Raw genomic sequence first — 19,150 nt, 5'->3', positions numbered from 1 at the left:
ACAGGCGGAAGCTAGAGCCAGCGCCATTCGCCTCCCAGGCCCTTTTGAGTAATGTCTCAGACTTTTTATCCATCTGATCCTGGATATTTCCAGAATCGTCGAAGGATAAATCAGACCTCTTAGACACCTGCGCTAGGGCTGCATCCAAACGAGGAGTTTTAAAAAATTTCTCCTCCTCCTCATCCTTAAAGGGACACCTTCTCTTCCAAGCTTTCAGTCTGAGGAGCTTACGTTCAGGTTCCTTCCATTCTCTGAGGACTATCTCCTTCAGAGACTGGTGGATGGGAAAGGTTCTGGCCTGCAACCTTCCTAGGCCCCTATATACCCTGTCCTGTGCTGAAAACTGAGCAGAGGGGACCTTGATATCTTCCGAGGTGTAAATGGCCTTTAATAGACCTTCCATGTCCTCACTCGAGAACAAAAGTCCCCCAGGTTTTGCCTCCCCCTGGCTATCCTGGTCTGAATCTTCCTCCCCAGAACTATATTCTGGGACCTGACCTTCCTCCACCTCAGACAATAGTGAGACCTGGCCCTGGGAACTCTCCGTATAGGATGTGGAAAAATTCTCTTGTGAATGAGGAGTCTCTCTCCCAGAAGGACCCTCATCCTGACTCTTCACTAGAGTAGTTTGAAAAGATTGAAGGGTGGCTAACATTTCTGACTGTAAAGCCCTACATTCCTTCACGACCTGGGCGGTCTCCTTGCCTGCGAGCTTAAAGATACATCCATCGCAGAAAGGCTTGCTGTGGTCTTGTGCTAACTTAGAATTACAATAACCACAACGCCTGGACTTTGAAGTAGCCTTTCCTTTAGACCTACAGGCTGACCCCTGGGCAGAGCCTTCAGTCCCTGGAAATAGTAAAAAAATAGACAATTAGCTACTCATGTCCAAAAAGGGCCAAGGGGGGGTCTGCCTCAGAGTACCCTGCCCCTAAAACACAGCTGGATCACTCACCCCCTGTGGCGACCTCAATGGCTGTCTGCTCAGACGGACTTTTCAGTTCCAAAGCGATTTAGCTGCCCTGCAGGATCGCTGGATCAAGGTGTAGTCTTGAGCGTTCCCCTGTTTGCCTTGGAGATGCTGCAATGCACAAAGCGCTTCACCAGAATGTAGCCTGGGTGCTTTCCACTGCACCCTCTGCTGTTTAAATAAACCGCCGATCGGCGCCATCTTTGGGAGGTCCGTCGCCCGGAAATGACGTACGGCCCTCTTCCGGACATGTGCCGTAGTGCTGGAACGCACGCCACCCGCGTTCAGCACTCCTGGAAGGATGCAGCTCACCTCACTCCACCAACGAACAAAGTTCAAGGTAGGCACCAGCATAAATGGGGAGCAGCACATTTAGGACAACTCCCCTGTCCCACGTGGCTGAGAACAAGGCTCTCTAAAGAGTCCTTGAGTGAGGACTATCTCCCCCAGGTGTCTCTGGGGGTTACAAGGGAGTATCGCAGACCCTGTCTGCTGAGTCCCAGGGAAAGATAATCCTCTCTAGGAAAAAAACGAGGTCCCAGACCTCTCAACAAAAATAAAAAAGGAGAAACTTGGTTTCGCTGCCATCCTGTGGGAAACACAATCAAGAACTGATGGTCTGAGGGAGGGGTGGGAACTTTTAAACTTGTTGTTGATTGTGTTTCCTGTCAGGTGGACCAGTCATCTCTCAGGTGTGCCGTCCTGGAAGATGATTGGAGAAATACATATTATCTGTATATATAGCAGTGGGTAGAGGGGAGAGAGCAGAACTCAGGACTATGTAATGTACAACATATAGTATAAGATACAACAGATAGGACTATATAGTATCAGAGTGATGTAATGTACAACATAGAGTATATAGTACAGGGGTCAGGAGTATGTAATGTACAATATAAAATTATAGTGTAAGGGTCAAGGCTCATAATATTGGTATCCAGCAATCAGTGGAAGTTTAAATGTTCACATGAGACAAGTTGCAGAGGGTCCCACACCGCAATCTCTTGAGACTGAATACATTGTTTCTATGTGTTTATCAGATGATGGGGGATCTAGGTGGAGCCTCCGTACTGCTCTCTCCTTTACAATAAAGTCTCCTCTTACCCGGTGATGTGAGGGTCGGCTGATTGTCCATCATGACGTCCTTGTAGAGATCCTTGTGTCCTTCTAAATACTCCCACTCCTCCATGGAGAAATAGACAGTGACATCCTGACACCTTATAGGAACCTGACACACACAATGATACAGTCACCATCCAGACACATCCCTTGTCTGTTACTGGATAATGTCCCAGAATTCCCAGAATCCTCCTCACCTCTCCTGTCAGCAGCTCCATCATCTTTTTGGTGACTTCTAGAATCTTCTGTGTGTTGTGTCTTGTAGGGATCAGGGATGGTGGTGGGGGGATGGTGATGGGATTCTGGATTCTCGAGGATCTTGTGGACATATTGTGAGATCTCCTTCTTGTGTCATTTTCAGTAGATTTCTTCATTATTACTGTACAGTTCTGTGTTATACAAAGATAAATATCACTCTCCCATAATCCCTCACCTCTATGGTCAGCTCTACATTTATTCCCCAGGGATTGGCCACATTGTGCCTGATTCAGCAAAGGACAGACATCTCATTCAATGATATGATTACAATGTGGTCATATGTATAGATCCTTCTAGAAGTCATATAATAGAGTCACTAATGTTTTACTAGTAAGGCTCAGTGACCCACTAGTAAATGTTACCCATGGATTTAGTGGTCAGTGGGCGTGGCGTGCTGGTAATCATGGGTCTCACTGATTGGACTAAAGCTGAAATTCCTCTCTTCTATACCCAATGCCACAATCTTGTGCTATAACCAAATATCATGGAGTACATACCCTTAATGTATTCATAGTACTTGTGTGCAGGGCAGCTGATAAAGGGGTACCACGGGCCCGGTTGTATGGGGCCAAGGCCCTGTCAGTTTTTAGAGGGGGCCCAGGAAGTTAACATGTCCATCTACAGCCCCTAATCTACATTCTGTTTGCTTCCTGTCATTCTATTACAGAGCGGCTCAGTGCTCTACATGTTAGCTGCACTCCCTCTCTGCTCTCAGTATCACTTGTTCATGTTCCTTTCTGATTGTAACTTTGTTTCTCTTTACTTCCTCCCTCCAGATATTTGCCATACTCACTCAGATATGCCCCCCATTCCCCTTCTTCTCCCTGATATCTCCAATTGTGTCCTGGTGTCTCCCTGCAGTCCTTCACTCCTGTACTGCTCCTTCTGTCTGATCTATCCTGTCTCCTGTTTGCCCAGCCTATATATCTTACCTGTTCTCTCCTCGTCGCTCTCCTGACCAGCTGTATTCCATTCTGCCTTTATCTTCTCCCAGCACAGCTTAGTGTAGAATTTGTGGCTGGGCTTCCCCCTCCTCTCCCACCATATCTGGCTGGGCTTCCCCACTCCTCTCCCACCATATCTGGCTGGGCTTCCCCACTCCTCTCCCACCATATCTGGCTGGGCTTCCCCACTCCTCTCCCACCATATCTGGCTGGGCTTCCCCACTCCTCTCCCACCATATCTGGCTGGGCTTCCCCACTCCTCTCCCACCATATCTGGCTGGGCTTCCCCACTCCTCTCCCACCATATCTGGCTGGGCTTCCCCACTCCTCTCCCACCATATCTGGCTGGGCTTCCCCACTCCTCTCCCACCATATCTGGCTGGGCTTCCCCACTCCTCTCCCACCATATCTGGCTGGGCTTCCCCACTCCTCTCCCACCATATCTGGCTGGGCTTCCCCACTCCTCTCCCACCATATCTGGCTGGGCTTCCCCACTCCTCTCCCACCATATCTGGCTGGGCTTCCCCACTCCTCTCCCACCATATCTGGCTGGGCTTCCCCACTCCTCTCCCACCATATCTGGCTGGGCTTCCCCACTCCTCTCCCACCATATCTGGCTGGGCTTCCCCACTCCTCTCCCACCATATCTGGCTGGGCTTCCCCACTCCTCTCCCACCATATCTGGCTGGGCTTCCCCACTCCTCTTCCACCATATCTGGCTGGGCTTCCCCACTCCTCTCCCACCATATCTGGCTGGGCTTCCCCACTCCTCTCCCACCATATCTGGCTGGGCTTCCCCACTCCTCTCCCACCATATCTGGCTGGGCTTCCCCACTCCTCTCCCACCATATCTGGCTGGGCTTCCCCACTCCTCTCCCACCATATCTGGCTGGGCTTCCCCACTCCTCTCCCACCATATCTGGCTGGGCTTCCCCACTCCTCTCCCACCATATCTGGCTGGGCTTCCCCACTCCTCTCCCACCATATCTGGCTGGGCTTCCCCACTCCTCTCCCACCATATCTGGCTGGGCTTCCCCACTCCTCTCCCACCATATCTGGCTGGGCTTCCCCACTCCTCTCCCACCATATCTGGCTGGGCTTCCCCACTCCTCTCCCCCCATATCTGGCTGGGCTTCCCCACTCCTCTCCCACCATATCTGGCTGGGCTTCCCCACTCCTCTCCCACCATATCTGGCTGGGCTTCCCCACTCCTCTCCCACCATATCTGGCTGGGCGTCCCACTCCTCTCCCACCATATCTGGCTGGGCGTCCCACTCCTCTCCCACCATATCTGGCTGGGCTTCCCACTCCTCTCCCACCATATCTGGCTGGGCTTCCCACTCCTCTCCCACCATATCTGGCTGGGCTTCCCACTCCTCTCCCACCATATCTGGCTGGGCTTCCCACTCCTCTCCCACCATATCTGGCTGGGCTTCCCACTCCTCTCCTACTATACATATTTAGCTGGGCGTCCCACTCCTCTCCCACCATATCTGGCTGGGCGTCCCACTCCTCTCCCACCATATCTGGCTGGGCGTCCCACTCCTCTCCCACCATATCTGGCTGGGCGTCCCACTCCTCTCCCACCATATCTGGCTGGGCGTCCCACTCCTCTCCCACCATATCTGGCTGGGCTTCCCACTCCTCTCCCACCATATCTGGCTGGGCGTCCCACTCCTCTCCCACCATATCTGGCTGGGCGTCCCACTCCTCTCCCACCATATCTGGCTGGGCGTCCCACTCCTCTCCCACCATATCTGGCTGGGCTTCCCACTCCTCTCCCACCATATCTGGCTGGGCTTCCCACTCCTCTCCCACCATATCTGGCTGGGCGTCCCACTCCTCTCCCACCATATCTGGCTGGGCTTCCCACTCCTCTCCCACCATATCTGGCTGGGCTTCCCACTCCTCTCCCACCATATCTGGCTGGGCTTCCCACTCCTCTCCTACTATACATATTTAGCTGGGCTTCCCACTCCTCTCCCACCATATCTGGCTGGGCTTCCCACTCCTCTCCTACTATACATATTTAGCTGGGCTTTCTACGCCTCTCCCACTATACATATGTAGCTGGGCGTCCCACTCCTCTCCCACCATATCTGGCTGGGCGTCCCACTCCTCTCCCACCATATCTGGCTGGGCGTCCCACTCCTCTCCCACCATATCTGGCTGGGCGTCCCACTCCTCTCCCACCATATCTGGCTGGGCGTCCCACTCCTCTCCCACCATATCTGGCTGGGCGTCCCACTCCTCTCCCACCATATCTGGCTGGGCGTCCCACTCCTCTCCCACCATATCTGGCTGGGCTTCCCACTCCTCTCCCACCATATCTGGCTGGGCGTCCCACTCCTCTCCCACCATATCTGGCTGGGCTTCCCACTCCTCTCCCACCATATCTGGCTGGGCTTCCCACTCCTCTCCCACCATATCTGGCTGGGCTTCCCACTCCTCTCCCACCATATCTGGCTGGGCTTCCCACTCCTCTCCTACTATACATATTTAGCTGGGCTTCCCACTCCTCTCCCACCATATCTGGCTGGGCTTCCCACTCCTCTCCTACTATACATATTTAGCTGGGCTTCCCACTCCTCTCCCACCATATCTGGCTGGGCTTCCCACTCCTCTCCTACTATACATATGTAGCTGGGCTTCCCATTCCTCTCCCACTATACATATGTAGCTGCGTTTCCCACTATATATATGTAGCTGAGTTGTTCAGGGAATAGTAAACCAGAACCTTTGCATTTGTCTCTGATGCAAAAAGGTCTATCTGGGGAACTCCCCATCTGTCCACTATCCGCTGAAAGACCTCCTGGCTCAGGCTCCATTCGGACTCAAGTACCCTTTTTCTGCTTAAAAAGTCCACTATTTGGTATAGGCTGCCCTTCATATGTACTGCTGTTAGGGATGCCATGTTGTCCTCTGCTCAGGTCAGTCTGAAGGGCTAGGTCTAGAAGACACTTGCTCCTTGTGCCCCCCACCTTGATATGTAAGCCACCGCCGTAGCGTTACCCGACAATACCTGGATGTGCTGGCCTCTGACCGTCTGTCTGAAGTCTCACCACACCTAGAAAAATGGCCCTTAGTTCCCTCCAGTTTGAGGATCTCCTGGAATCCTCCACTGACCAGGACCGCTGGAATTTTTGCTGTGGGAAAAATCCAGAGCAAACCCTTGCTAAAATTTGCCTGATCCCTCCATCACCACAACTTTTTTTTTTTAATGGTGATGAGAGTCTTATTTTTTTCAGATACTCTTCGTAGGCCCAACTCCGTAGGATTGACCGTTGGAGGTCTCTCGCATAGAGGCGAGCCCACTGAACAGCTGGGATAGAGGCTGTAAGAAGCCCCAGTGTGGACATGGCTGCTCGAACTGAAACAGCCAGATTTGTCTGCACTCGCTTTACTGCCGCCTGTACTTTTGCTATTTTTTTCCTACGGGAGAAAAATCTTTTCCTGCACAGAGTTGATTACATAGCCCAGGAAAAGGATCACTTGAGAGGGAGTTAGACATGATTTTTTTTTGTTCAAAATCCAGCCCAGTCTCTTAGCGGGTTGACCGGGGGGACGAAACACCCCAGACTTCCCTCTACCCCTTTGAGACCTCCAAAGTCACTTCTGTCCTGTTTCCTTTGAGTTCCGAGTCTGGGAAAAAGGACAAAAATTATTTTTAGGCTGTGGTGTCTAGTGATGGCCGAACGGTTCGCCCGGTGGTCGTTTCATGGCGAAATTCAGCTGTTCGCGGTCCGCCCATTCGGCGGACTATTGGCGCCGTTCGCCCGGCGGACTTCCGTTTTTACTGTGTAAAAGAACTTTGACCTATGATGACACATCCATCATGGGGTACAGGACAGCCAATTGAGACATTACAGCACATGGACACTTGGACATTCCCCCTAACTTATAAATAGACCCGATCCGGCGGCCATTTTACATTCTTTCTTCTGTCACTATAGGGAGAGGTTGCTGTGTGGAGCAGGGAGAGATTGCAGTGACCCAAATTGCTAGCCATTTGGTACACAAAAGTTATTTTCAGGACTGGTATAGGTGTTAGGTGTATATAGGTTTGCTGTGCTACTGATTGTTGCAGCAGCCTGAGTGTCTTTTGTCAGTTTAGAGAAAGGGACAGGACGGTGTGTCTGCTGTAGGGACAGTCAGTTTAGTCATTAGCTGTTACTATCAGGTCCACAAAAGTGCTATTCCAGTTATTGTTCCAGTAGCCTCTGTTTTGTCCGTTTATATAGGGACAGGCAGGAAGCAGTGTGTGAGGCAGTGAGGGTCAGTTTAATCAGTAGCTGTTACTATATTAGGTCCACAAAGGTTCTTTTCAGGACTGGTATCAGTGGTATGGTAATAGGCTTGTACACGTATAATATTCTTTCTTCCAAATATAGAAAGAATATTATACTTGACTGCTGCCCTTCTGCTGCAGTCTGCTAATCATTCACAACCTACTTGTTCCACAAAGCTCCTTATAAGGACTGGTAATAACCTGGTGTAGGGTGCTATAGTACATAGGGTTGAGTGAGGTACAGTCTGCCATTCTATAAGGACTGGTATAAGTCCACAATACATAGGGCTGAGGTGCACTACTGCTGACCGCTGCCCTATACTGCAGCAGTCCATCAGTATAGGGACTGACGTACAGTCTGCTAATCACTCACACACAATCTACTTGTTCCACAAAGGTCCTTATAAGGACTGGTAACTTGGTCTAGGGTACTACAGTACATAGGGTTGAGTGAGGTACAGTCTGCTATTCTATAAGGACTGGTATAGGTCCACAATACATAGGGTTGAGGTGCACTACTGCTGACCTCTGCCCTATACTGCAGCAGTCCTTCATCGGTATAGGGACTGAGAGTTTTGTCACAGGGTCATTTAAAAAATGACAGGCAGAGGAAGAGGCAAGCCCTACCACAGGGGTGGTAGGGGGTAGGGCAGGAGCAACAGGCTTGAGCCAAAGTGGGAAGTTGCAGAAGGTGCGTTCAATTACTTTAAAGGGCACACCAGACTTGGTTGAGTGGCTCGCTCAGCCTTACTCTTCTGCACCCTCCTTATCCTCTCGATCTGCACCCTCTTCTTCACTCTCTGCTATGTGCACCCCCAAAGACACTACCACCACCACCACCACATACCTTGCGCTTGAGTCACAGGAATTATTTTACGATCCATATCAAGAAGACATTTCTGATGCGCAGCCACTCTTGGTATTGGATCAGGAAGAGGCGGTAGCAACAACCGCTACTCAGCAGTCTGACGACAGTACCCAGATCAGCCCAAGGAGGAGGTTGATCCCCGGTGTTGCTGCCTACTCCGAGATCTCTACTTATAGCGGTGGGGAAGGTGACGTTGATGATGACGTGTCTAGTGATGTCACGTGGGTGCCCACAAGAGAGGAAGAGGAGGGGAGTTCAGAGGGAGATATGGACCAGCAGATAGGGAGGAGAAGCAGGAATAACTTACATTGCACAGGAGGGACAAAGCAGACTGCAAATGTATCAGGAGTGAGTCATTGACGATGTGCGGTCACATCTGGCGCTCCCAGGACACCGGCACATGGCTCCGCAGTGTGCTTTTTTTTAACGTGTCCGCTGCTGACAATAGCGTTGCCATCTGCAATCTTTGCAGTCAATGCATTAGTCGCGGTAAGCCCAACACTCACCTAGGGACGACCACCTTAAGAAGGCACATGAGCAGCCATCACCGAGCCGAGTGGGAGCAACGGAACACACAAAGCCACACTCCAGGCTCTCACCGTCCAGCCTCGTCTTCTACTTCTTCTCCTCACAATTGTCCTCCACTGCACCTTCCATCACGCCAAGCTCACGTTTTTCTGCAAAAAGGCAGGCTTCCGTGGGCCTAATGTTCTAGCGTAAAAAAATTATGACGCCCGATAACCCTGTTGCCCAACGGTTGACGGCTGGCTTGTCAGAACTCATAGCCCGCCAACTACTGCCATATAAACTGGTGGACACGGAGGCCTTTCGCAAATTTGTGGCCATTGGAACACCACAATGGAAGGTCCCAGGAAGGAAGTATTTCTCAGAGAAGGGCATCCCAGAGCTATATGGCCATGTTCAGCAGCAAGTGAATGTATCTCTGGCACACAGTGTCGGTGCCAAGATTCATCTGACCACAGACACGTGGTCTAGCAAACACGGGCAGGGAAGGTATATCACTTTTACTGCCCACTGGGTGAACCTTCTGACGGCCGTCAAGCATGTAACCCGTGGCACCCGTGTAGATTTGGTTTTACCGCCATGGATTGCATGCAGGCCTGCCTCTTCTCCTCCTCCTCCTCCCTCTCCTCCTCGGCTGACTCCTCCTTTTCCGCTGCTAGCGTCTCTTCCGCTGCGCCGCCCAAGCTCCCCAGAACCTATTCGACATGCCAGGTGAAACGTTGCCATGCCGTGCTGCATCTGTTGTGCCTGGAAGCCAAGAGCCACACTGGCCCGGCACTCCTTTCAGCTTTGCGTTCACAGGCAGATTCTCGGCCCATTTCAGAAGATCTTACACGGCCATGGCTCACCTTGCTGACATTCAGCGGCGACACAATCTGCCGGTCAGACGTCTTATTTGCGATTGCCCGATGCGATGGAACTCAACCTTCGATATGATAGGCTGCTCCAGCAGAAACGTGCAGTTAACGCCTACCTGTATGAACTCTGCGGCAAAACAAGTTCTGGGGAGCTGGGTTTTTTTTCACCGTGCCAATGGCTGCTCATGCGCGACGCATGCAGACTTCTGCGCCCATTTAAGATCACCAAAATGGTCAGTCGCAGCCATGGCGCCATCAGTGACATGGTACCTTATGCCTTCTTTATGGAGCGTGCATTGCGTTGTGTCATTGATCAAGCTGTGGAGGAGCAGGAGCGGGAAGAGGAGGAAGTCACAACGCTGGATGAATTCCCGGGGGGGGGGGGCTACTCTGAGTCAAGTCAACAACAGGAGTCTGAAGAGGAGTCAGAGGAGGATGGTGCCGGGGCGGATGAGGAGGAGCAAGAAGAGCATGCTTTAAACCTTTCTGGGATCCCTGTTGTGTGTGGATGGGGAGGAGAAGAATGAAGAGGACGACATTATCCTGGATGATGAGCAGGAGCCAGGCCACCACACCGCTTCCACTTTAGTGCAAATGGGGGAATTCATGCTCCAGTGTTTTAATAGGGACCCCGTGTAAAAAGCATAAGGGTCAAGGACCAGTACTGGGTGGCAACGTACTTAGACCGCCGGTACAAACACAAAATGGCGGAAATGTTACCGCCGTCACAGAGGGCTGGCAGAATGGAGCACTTCCAGGCCTTGCTTCGAGAAATGCTGCATTTTGCCTTTGCGTGCGCTGGCAGAGGAGCAATTCCCACTCCCAGAGAAGGAGTTGTGGGTACCAATCCAACAGCGCCTGCAAGAAGAGGCCGGTTTGAAGATGTGTTGGTGACTCCGGATATGAGGTCATTCTTTCAGCCGACCCATCGACAGGTGTCATCCGGATCCAGCATCAGGGAACGCCTAGACCGCCAGGTGTCCGACTACATTGGGTTAACGGCCGATGTGGACGCTCTGAGGAGTGATGAACCCCTGGACTACTGGGTGGGCAGGCTTGACCTCTGGCCAGAGCTTGCCCAATTTGCAATTGAACTGTTGGCTTGCCCCTCATCCAGTGTCCTGTCCGAATGGACGTTCAGCGCAGCAGGGGGGGGATCGTGATCGATAAGCGTACTCGCCTAGCTCACGACAGTGTTAACTACCTCTGCTGTGCATATTTTGAGGTGCTCCCACCATCCCTGTGCTATGCTCATTATGAGGGGCTCCCACCATCCCTGTGCTATGCTCATTATGAGGGGCTCCCACCATCCCTGTGCTATGCTGACTTCCTCCTGGGGCTGCTTACTTTGCAGGCGTCAGTGCTCTCCATCACGGTGCTGCTGTCAGTGCTCTCTATCACGGTGCTGCTGTCAGTGCTCTCTATCACAGTGCTGCTGTCAGTGCTCTCCATCACAGTGCTGCTGTCAGTGCTCTCCATCACAGTGCTGCTGTCAGTGCTCTCCATCACAGTGCTGCTGTCAGTGCTCTCCATCACAGTGCTGCTGTCAGTGCTCTCTATCACAGTGCTGCTGTCAGTGCTCTCTATCACAGTGCTGCTGTCAGTGCTCTCTATCACAGTGCTGCTGTCAGTGCTCTCTATCACAGTGCTGCTGTCAGTGCTCTCTATCACAGTGCTGCTGTCAGTGCTCTCTATCACAGTGCTGCTGTCAGTGCTTTATGTCACTGCTCTCTATCACAGTGCTGCTGTCAGTGCTGTATATCACGGTGCTGGTGTTAGTGCTTTATGTCACGCTGCTGATGTCAGTGCTCTGAATCACGGTGCTGGTGTCAGATGACTATCACGGTGCAGGTGTCATTGCTGTATGTCACGCTGCTGGTGATCATCTCCTGCACCCTCTTTGGCTACCCTGGTCCCTGACCTTCCCTCTCCTCCATTGCCTTCATGCGCTCCACAGTCCTGAATTGTCACAACCATTTCCCATATAAAAAAACAATGCTTGTAGTTGTCGATCCCAGATTCACCTCATACATGTGTTATGTCATTGGCCATGTGGTGGGACTATGTTTGCACAGCTATTAATTATTTTGTGGCTGCAAACTTGACCTGTAGGTTTGCAAAGTTCGCCTCCCATTGAAGTCAATGGGGCCCGCCGCGAACGTTCCGGTTCGCTAACTATCGGCCGCGTTCGCGGTCCGCGTTTGCGAAACGTCCTGTCGGAAGTTCGTCCATCACTAGTGGTGTCACATTTTTTGGTAGGGAATGCTTTTTTCTTATTCACTGTTCTATCTAGAACAGCAGAACATCTAGAACAGCATCAAGATCCGGGCCGAATACTAGGTCCCCCTCGAAGGGAGGCCGAATTCCCGGACCAGGTCTTGACCCACAAAGATCTTCTAGCAGAGGTAATTAAAGCTTAAAATCTTGTGGAAATTTTAACCGACTCAGCCGAAGCATCGGCCATATAACCTACTGCCATGTGTAGGACTGGCAAAGTATTCAACAAATCTTTCTGAGGGGTACCTGCTTCAATATAGCCCTTCAATTGTTCCAGCCAATATTTTAAATTCCTGGCCACCACTGTAGGTGCCATAGCTGGTTTAAGATTAGTTAATGTAGAACCCCAAACCTTTTTCAATAGTCAGCTTTTTTGTCCATAGTGTCCTTTAAGACCCCCATGTCCTCAAAATCAGTGTTTTACAACACCTGCAAAAAAGCTGCATCAAGTTTACGTCTCTTGTTCCAAACTTGTGCGCTATCTTCATAAAAGGGAAATCTACTTTTGAGAGACCTGGAAAAGAAATGGGCCCTCTCTGGATCCTTCCATTCACTTTTAATAGAACCTGTCAGCACTTTATGTACCGGGAACACGCAATGCTTGAATTCATCCATGCCCTGGTACATTTTGTCGTGTAGTGACAATTGAGCCTTATCCTCCTTAATATTCAGGGTCGTATGTATGGTTTTCAGAAGGTCCTCTACCTTTTCCAAAGATAACCTATAACGAGAAGAGGAAATCTCCTTTTCCTAATTTTCCTCCTCTGATCCTGAAGACTCATCCTCAGACTCACTAACCACTCTCCTGCTTGTAGAGGAGGTGTGAGCGCTGAGTGGAGAACTCTCCACTGATTGCGCTACCAGACGTTTGTCCAGATAGGGACGGAAGGATTGAAACGTATCTTCCAATTCCTTCCAGAAAGAAGTGAGCATCTCACTAGGTTGGACAGAAGGTTCTTTAGTGCAGGGGTTGACAAATTTGCTTTGAATTTAGGAGCCAGTTTTTTTTTTCAGCTCCCGGGGTAAGGCCACTCATTTTCACCCCCTATCCCTAACTCACAATGGAGCACCCAGTCAATAACTCCATTGAAACGCTGTTACATCAGGGGTATGGGCTGACCAGAAAGAGTAAGGCTGGCAACAGATGGAACTGGCTGGCACTGGCAGGTGGCACTGGTTGCCACTGGAAGGCACGTGGAACTGCCAGATGGCACCGGCAGGTGACACTGGTTTGGCACTGGCAGGTGACACTGGTTTGGCGATGGCAGGTGGCCCCTGGTTGGTGATGGCAGGTGGCCCTGGTTGGTGATGGCAGGTGGCCCTGGTTGGTGATGGCAGGTGGCCCTGGTTGATGATGGCAGGTGGCCCTGGTTGGTGGTGGCACTAGTTGTCACTGGCAGATGGCACTGATTGGCGGTGGCACTGGTTGGTGTTGGCAGGTGGCACTGGTTGGCGGTGACACTGGTTGGTGTTGGCACTGGCACTGATTGGTGGTGGCAGGTGGCACTGATTGGCAGTGGCACTGGCAGGTGGCACTGGTTGGCGGTGGCACTGGTTGGTGTTGGCAGGTGGCACTGGTTGGCGGTGACACTAGTTGGCGGTGGCACTGATTGGCGGTGGCACCGATTGGAGGTGGCAGGTGGCACTGATTGGCAGTGGCAGGTGGCACTGGTTGGCGGTGGCAGGTGGCACTGGCAGGTGGCACTGATTGACGGTGACACTCGGCACTGGCAGGTGGCACTGGCAGGTGGCACTGACTGGCACTGGTAGGTGGCACTGGGTGGTGGTTGCAGGTGGTATTGACGGTGGCACTGGTTGGCACTAGCAGGTGGCACTGATTTGTGGTGGCAGGTGGCACTGATTGGCGGTGGCACTGATTGGCGGTGGCAGATGGCACTGGTTGCCTCTGGCAGGTGGCACTGATTGGTGGTGGCACTGGCAGGTGGCACTGATTGGCGGCAGGTGGCACTGGTTGGTTGCAGGTGGTATTGATTGGAGGTGGCACTGACACTGGCAGGTTTCACACGGAGCACTCTGTTACTGAAATGTAACAGAGGAGCTGTCAGAATTTAGCTTAATGTCGGAATGGGCGGGACCCTGCCGGGGTGTGAAACTGACAAGTAACAGAGAGGCGGATATCTCAGATTTCAGCCTGATGTCGGGGTGGGCGGGGCCCGTCCGGGGTGGGCAGGACCCAGCAGCTATCAAACACCAGCCAACGATTGGGCTGCTTAAGAAAGGGGGCGGGCCACATACACGTAAAGGCCCGCCCAGATCCCATTGGCTGGTGTTTGTTAGCTGCTGGGTCCCGCCCCCACCCCGTCTGGGTCCCGCCCACCCCGACATCAGGCTGACAGATCCTCCTCTCTCCATTGCTTGGCAGTTTCACACACTCAGCGTGGCGCTGCTGAGTGTGGAGGAGGACGGCAGTCGGTGTTAATGCTGCTGCATGTCTGGGGCATCGATAGTGAGTGGGCTGGTGGCAGCTTAGGCGCCAGGTGCGATTTCTGGTTGCATTGGCCACCTGGCGCCTGGAGTTTGTCGAGCCCTGCTTTAGTGGAAGTTTCCTCTCTGACCAGATCTTCTATCAGCGGTTTAGTTAGGGTTGCCACCTTTTCTTCAAGCCAAACCCAAACAGTTTAGCGGCGCAAGGCATGGCACCCCAACCTCGGTGTGCGATTTTGCAGAGATGGTCACCCGACACATCACAGCAAAATCACGTAAACAGAATTGTGGGATGCCTGTCACCCAAAAGAAGTTTTGCTTTGTGATTGGGGTGCCATTATCCCCATTCCCTTCTATTACAAATCTAGCGCCGGGCTCCTGAAGAGCACGCGCTAGGTTTTTGTAAATTTAAAATGTTCCTAAGACCATAGTTGGGTTTTAGGGTTAATTGCAGTAAATTGTGGTCTCAGTATCAGTTTGGCTGGACTGTACTATGTTCTGCCTGGTCATAGGTGTAGGTGTCACCTTTGGCAGGCATTGGAACGCAGTCTGGTTGGACTCATTGGGCACCAATCTCTCTCTCGGAGCCAATCAGTGGGTGCGTTGTCTCGCTGTGTATACAGGGAGAGGGTACTTAAGGTGCTGAGGTCACGTGATTCTGGGTTCCGGTCCAGAAGTCTGTTCTGACTCCCTGGTCCTGGTCCTCCTGACCAGCCCCCAGAGGCCCTCATGGCCTGGAGTGCAGATCCATCCGTTTCCGAGTCTCGGGGCTGGCTAACCCGAGTCACAGTAACTGGAAGGAGGGTTCCAAGGTGGTCCAGTGCCGTCTCGGGTTTGGAGAGGCCCAGCAACTGAAAACGCAACCAGGGGAGGACTCTTCAGAAGAGGGCCATACACAAGGCTGGCTGCTCGGTAGGAGCCTGGAAGCTAAGCTGGAAAGGACACCAAGTGAATCCACACTCTTACGGTATCACCAGACCAGCTACAAGATACTGGTACCGTATGAGAGTTCCTAATTTCATCCTTCAGTTACAACTAAGTTTGTGAGACTCTCTCTCATTCTAACCTTCTACAACCAAGTCTGTGGCAGAGACTTTGCTTCACCCGAATCACCTGTCGGTTGCTAAATTCACAAAAAAAGGATTTATCCGATTGCTGTAACATCCAGTTGCGAATGGCTATTCCCTGGATTATCTAGAGAGACATTTCAAGTGTCAGCAGTTCCAAGAGTACCTGAGCTTTATTATCCATCCCCTCTATTCCCTACTGTGAGACTGTGTTCTGTTCAACGTTTTGCAAATAAAAATTCCTAAAGGGATTCAAGTGTTGGTCTCTACAGTTTATGGGCCATCTACCTTGGGAAACACCTAGACGTATACGAGGAGGAGAAGGTAACGGTAAGCCCAGAAAATCCAGCCGTTCGTTCAGAGGTCAGTGCTACACAAATCTTCTTCCACTACCAGCACACATCCTCCCTCCCTCCATTACCCCCATGGCAGCCAACGGGGGTATCACGGGGCCCCAGCACACAGGGAGACCCGGACAGCAGGCGGTTCGGATCGGCGGGCGTGGGGAGCAATTACAGAGGAGGGGGGACAATTAGAGATTGGGGAGCAATTAGAGGGGGGCAATTACAGAGGAGGGGGGTGCAAATACACAGGAGGGGGTGGCAAACACAGAAGGGTCAAAACATAAGGGAGAGAGAGGCGACAGGCAGCTGCTGGTGCTCCACGCTGCTCTTATCACTGAAGCGCTGGAGGAAACAGAGAGCCGCGGGAAACTCATGTGAACTGTCAGCCTCTGATGATGGAGGCGTGGTTAAGCCTCTGGAATGCTCTGATTGGTCACAGCATCCCAGGCTGACAGCTCACTGCAGTCTCCCCGCAGCTCTGTATCCTTGGCTTCCTCCAGCGATTCAGTGATAAGAGCAGCGTGGATCGGAGGGGAGAATGGGACATCCAACTTCAAAGACTGACATATACAGCTCTGACATGGAGAGCGAGTGGATGGTTTGTTTTTAAGCATTTATTTTATTAAAACCTTCCGCACCAGCAGCTGTCGCCCGCTCTCTCCCATGTTTTGATTGCTCTGTAATTGCTCCCACCGCCCGCCGCTCCGATACCCCTGCTGTTCAGGTCCCCCTGTGTGCTGGGGCTCGTAAAAGGAGGCCCCATGGTACCCCTGTCAGCTGGAAATGGTGTCCGGGTGTGAGGCAGAGGGAAACCCGGGCACAGCCTCCTAAACCCTGTACTGTCCGGGTCAAAACCAGACAGGTGGCAACCCTAGGTTTTGTCCATGCCTCCCTAAGGGCCACTTTACACTAAGCACACCATTTTTTAGGGGGGGGGGGGGGGGAACATGCTTGGACTTTTCTTTAGATTTTGTCTGAAAAACACCAAACCAACAAAACATTTATAAATAAGCTGTGCATAAAGTAAAGATCTTCTCGCTAGCAGATCTTTAAAACAGACAGACAGTGGCACAAAACATACCCCACAAAACCACCGCTGTAAACAAACACGTGCTGCACAGAAAAAAAAACTACCTGTGCAGTGTGCGGCAGAGGAGGAAGGGAGGGAAACAAACATAGCCCTGGTATTATAGAGACCCTTGCCTCTCCTACCCGAGTCTGGCATGTGCATGTAGTTCCTGCTCCTGCCACTACTGCTGGTTGTGCTGGCACCATCCTCCAATAAACCGCAGCCGTCCGGTAGCCATTTTAGAGAGCATGACTCCTTTCATATTTGAATTTTCCCGGTCCATCGCCGCTGCGAGGACTTAAAATTGCATGCCCGAGGACACATCCCACTTCCGCATTCCAGTGCCTGAAACCACTGTGCACCGCCAGAAGTCCCGCCCCGCCCAGCAGCGATGTTGCCCGCCACTCGGAACGGCCGAGTGCAGCCCTCAAAACTCTGTAATGGAGACAGTCTGCACCCGCCATCTGTTGGAGCGGGACCCCCAGCAGCCTCTGCCCTCGCTGGGCTGGAAAAGCAGAAGACACTGCAATATCCCCCACCTTTCAGGGGGGGTATTGGGCTGAGCCTGAAAAAGAAAGAATGAAACAAACACAGGTATGCCCTTAACTCACCTCCACCTGGAGAGAGCGCAGCATACCCCTGGTCCCCTACAGGGCTTCCACCATGGCCAAGGGAAACACTACAACTGAGGCCATGGTGGAAGTGTCCAGGCTTTAAAGGAATAACTGCAGTGAGTCCTGGGAAGAGAGTGGAGCTGCACTCTCTCCAGGTGCTCTCCTGAAAGAAAAGGTGAGAAAGGTCTTCTTCCTCCCTGCCTGCGGCCTTCTGGGACTTATCACAGGTACAAGAAGACTGTAGGCCCAGTTAGATAGAGTATCATGTGTTGCACATGCACAGTGGGCAGGCGGCTGTGAAGCAGAAAGCACCACAGCCAGCTGCCCACAGTTAGGAGCCTGAAGACTAGGGAAAAACTAGCCCTGGTGAGGAAGGTGCTACAGAATTTGTTGCTGTTGACTTTTGATAGTTTTTTTTTCTAGAGAGATTCCTAATTGAATTTTACTGCTAGTGCAATTGCAGTCGCAATTGCAGGTCTGTCTCCTTTCCCTACCTAAAATAACCTTTAGGGCTTGTACACACCACTTGTGGTGCAGGAATGCATGCAAGAGCGGCCATTTTCCTGTACCGCAAGGAAACGCACTGCCCTCTGCAGATGTACGCAGCTGCCACAGTACCATGTGGTTAGGTCCAACACACTTAAAAAAAAAAAAAAATCATTAATTCCCATGTGTTAGGCAGCCCATTGTAATTAATGGGCTATGCAAAAAAAAAAATAAAAAAAAAATACAAAATACCACATTCTGGCCCTTACAGCAACTTAGCAAAATTATAATTTTGACATTTTCAGGGGGGCCCTGTCAGGTAGGCTGTACAGGTCCTCCAGGATATCTAACAATGGACCTGTTTGTTTAGATGTCCTTATTGATTAGAACAGTGTTTCTCATCCAGGGGTACTGCCATAATTCACCATTGTGGAGGATGTGTATCTGTCCAATGCACAATGACAGCGAGTACTGACAAGGCATATGGATACCCGATGCCTCCCCTGTAATTCTGGCTACTATGACATCACTGTGTGAGAATCATCCTGTCTCCCTCTCTCATCAGTGGCTATTGATTCCAGCAGGTGTGGAATGTTGTAGTGAGAAGAGCACAATAGGTGAAATGTGTACAGAATACCTGTACTCCCATTAATCCTAACTGTACTCCACTGATCCCCACCGGCCCTTCCGCTTCTGTCCATCCCAGGTACTTGTGTGTGACATCCCTCGGGATGGATGAGAGAGGAGAAGTGGCGGGGATCAGCACACCATAAAAGATATGTGCCAGCAGCTTCCCTGTGCAGCTCTGCATGTTGAGGAAAATAAAACAGTACTACAGACCCCCTGTGCCCTGGCCTGGTGACCACCCTGAGCCTTGACCTGGTGTTCCCCATGTGCCCTAACCCAGTGACCCCCCTGTGCCCTGGTGACACCATTGTGCCCTGACCTGGAGACTCCCCTGTGCTCTGTCCTTAGGGCATCCCTGTGCCCTGACCTGGCGACTCCCTTGTGCTCGGTCC

At 51.7% G+C, this 19,150-nt stretch overlaps 3 protein-coding genes across 3 annotated transcripts in view; 1 reads left to right on the top strand and 2 right to left on the bottom strand.

The window, feature by feature from the left end:
* Window positions 1–19,150, bottom strand: part of LOC143986898 (uncharacterized) — a 1,277,526-nt gene that overhangs the window by 634,528 nt on the left and 623,848 nt on the right. The window lies entirely within an intron of this gene.
* LOC143989688 (uncharacterized) overlaps window positions 1–19,150 on the top strand; it is a 162,172-nt gene that overhangs the window by 28,754 nt on the left and 114,268 nt on the right. The gene's annotated exons all lie outside the window — the stretch shown is intronic.
* Window positions 1–19,150, bottom strand: part of LOC143989991 (uncharacterized) — a 32,459-nt gene that overhangs the window by 6,581 nt on the left and 6,728 nt on the right. Inside the window, exons 7-8 of the mRNA XM_077490232.1 lie at window positions 2,287–2,478; window positions 2,040–2,198 (exon numbers count right to left, since the gene is read on the bottom strand). Coding sequence (XP_077346358.1) covers window positions 2,040–2,198; window positions 2,287–2,478 — 351 coding nt within the window. The remainder of the gene's footprint in view (window positions 1–2,039; window positions 2,199–2,286; window positions 2,479–19,150) is intronic.

This window comes from Lithobates pipiens, unplaced genomic scaffold, assembly GCF_037356315.1.
Source record: "Lithobates pipiens isolate NorthernLeopardFrog02 unplaced genomic scaffold, aLitPip1_a1.2 Scaffold_18, whole genome shotgun sequence".
Classification (NCBI taxonomy): domain Eukaryota; kingdom Metazoa; phylum Chordata; class Amphibia; order Anura; family Ranidae; genus Lithobates; species Lithobates pipiens.
This window is presented reverse-complemented; position numbering and strand designations above follow the sequence as displayed.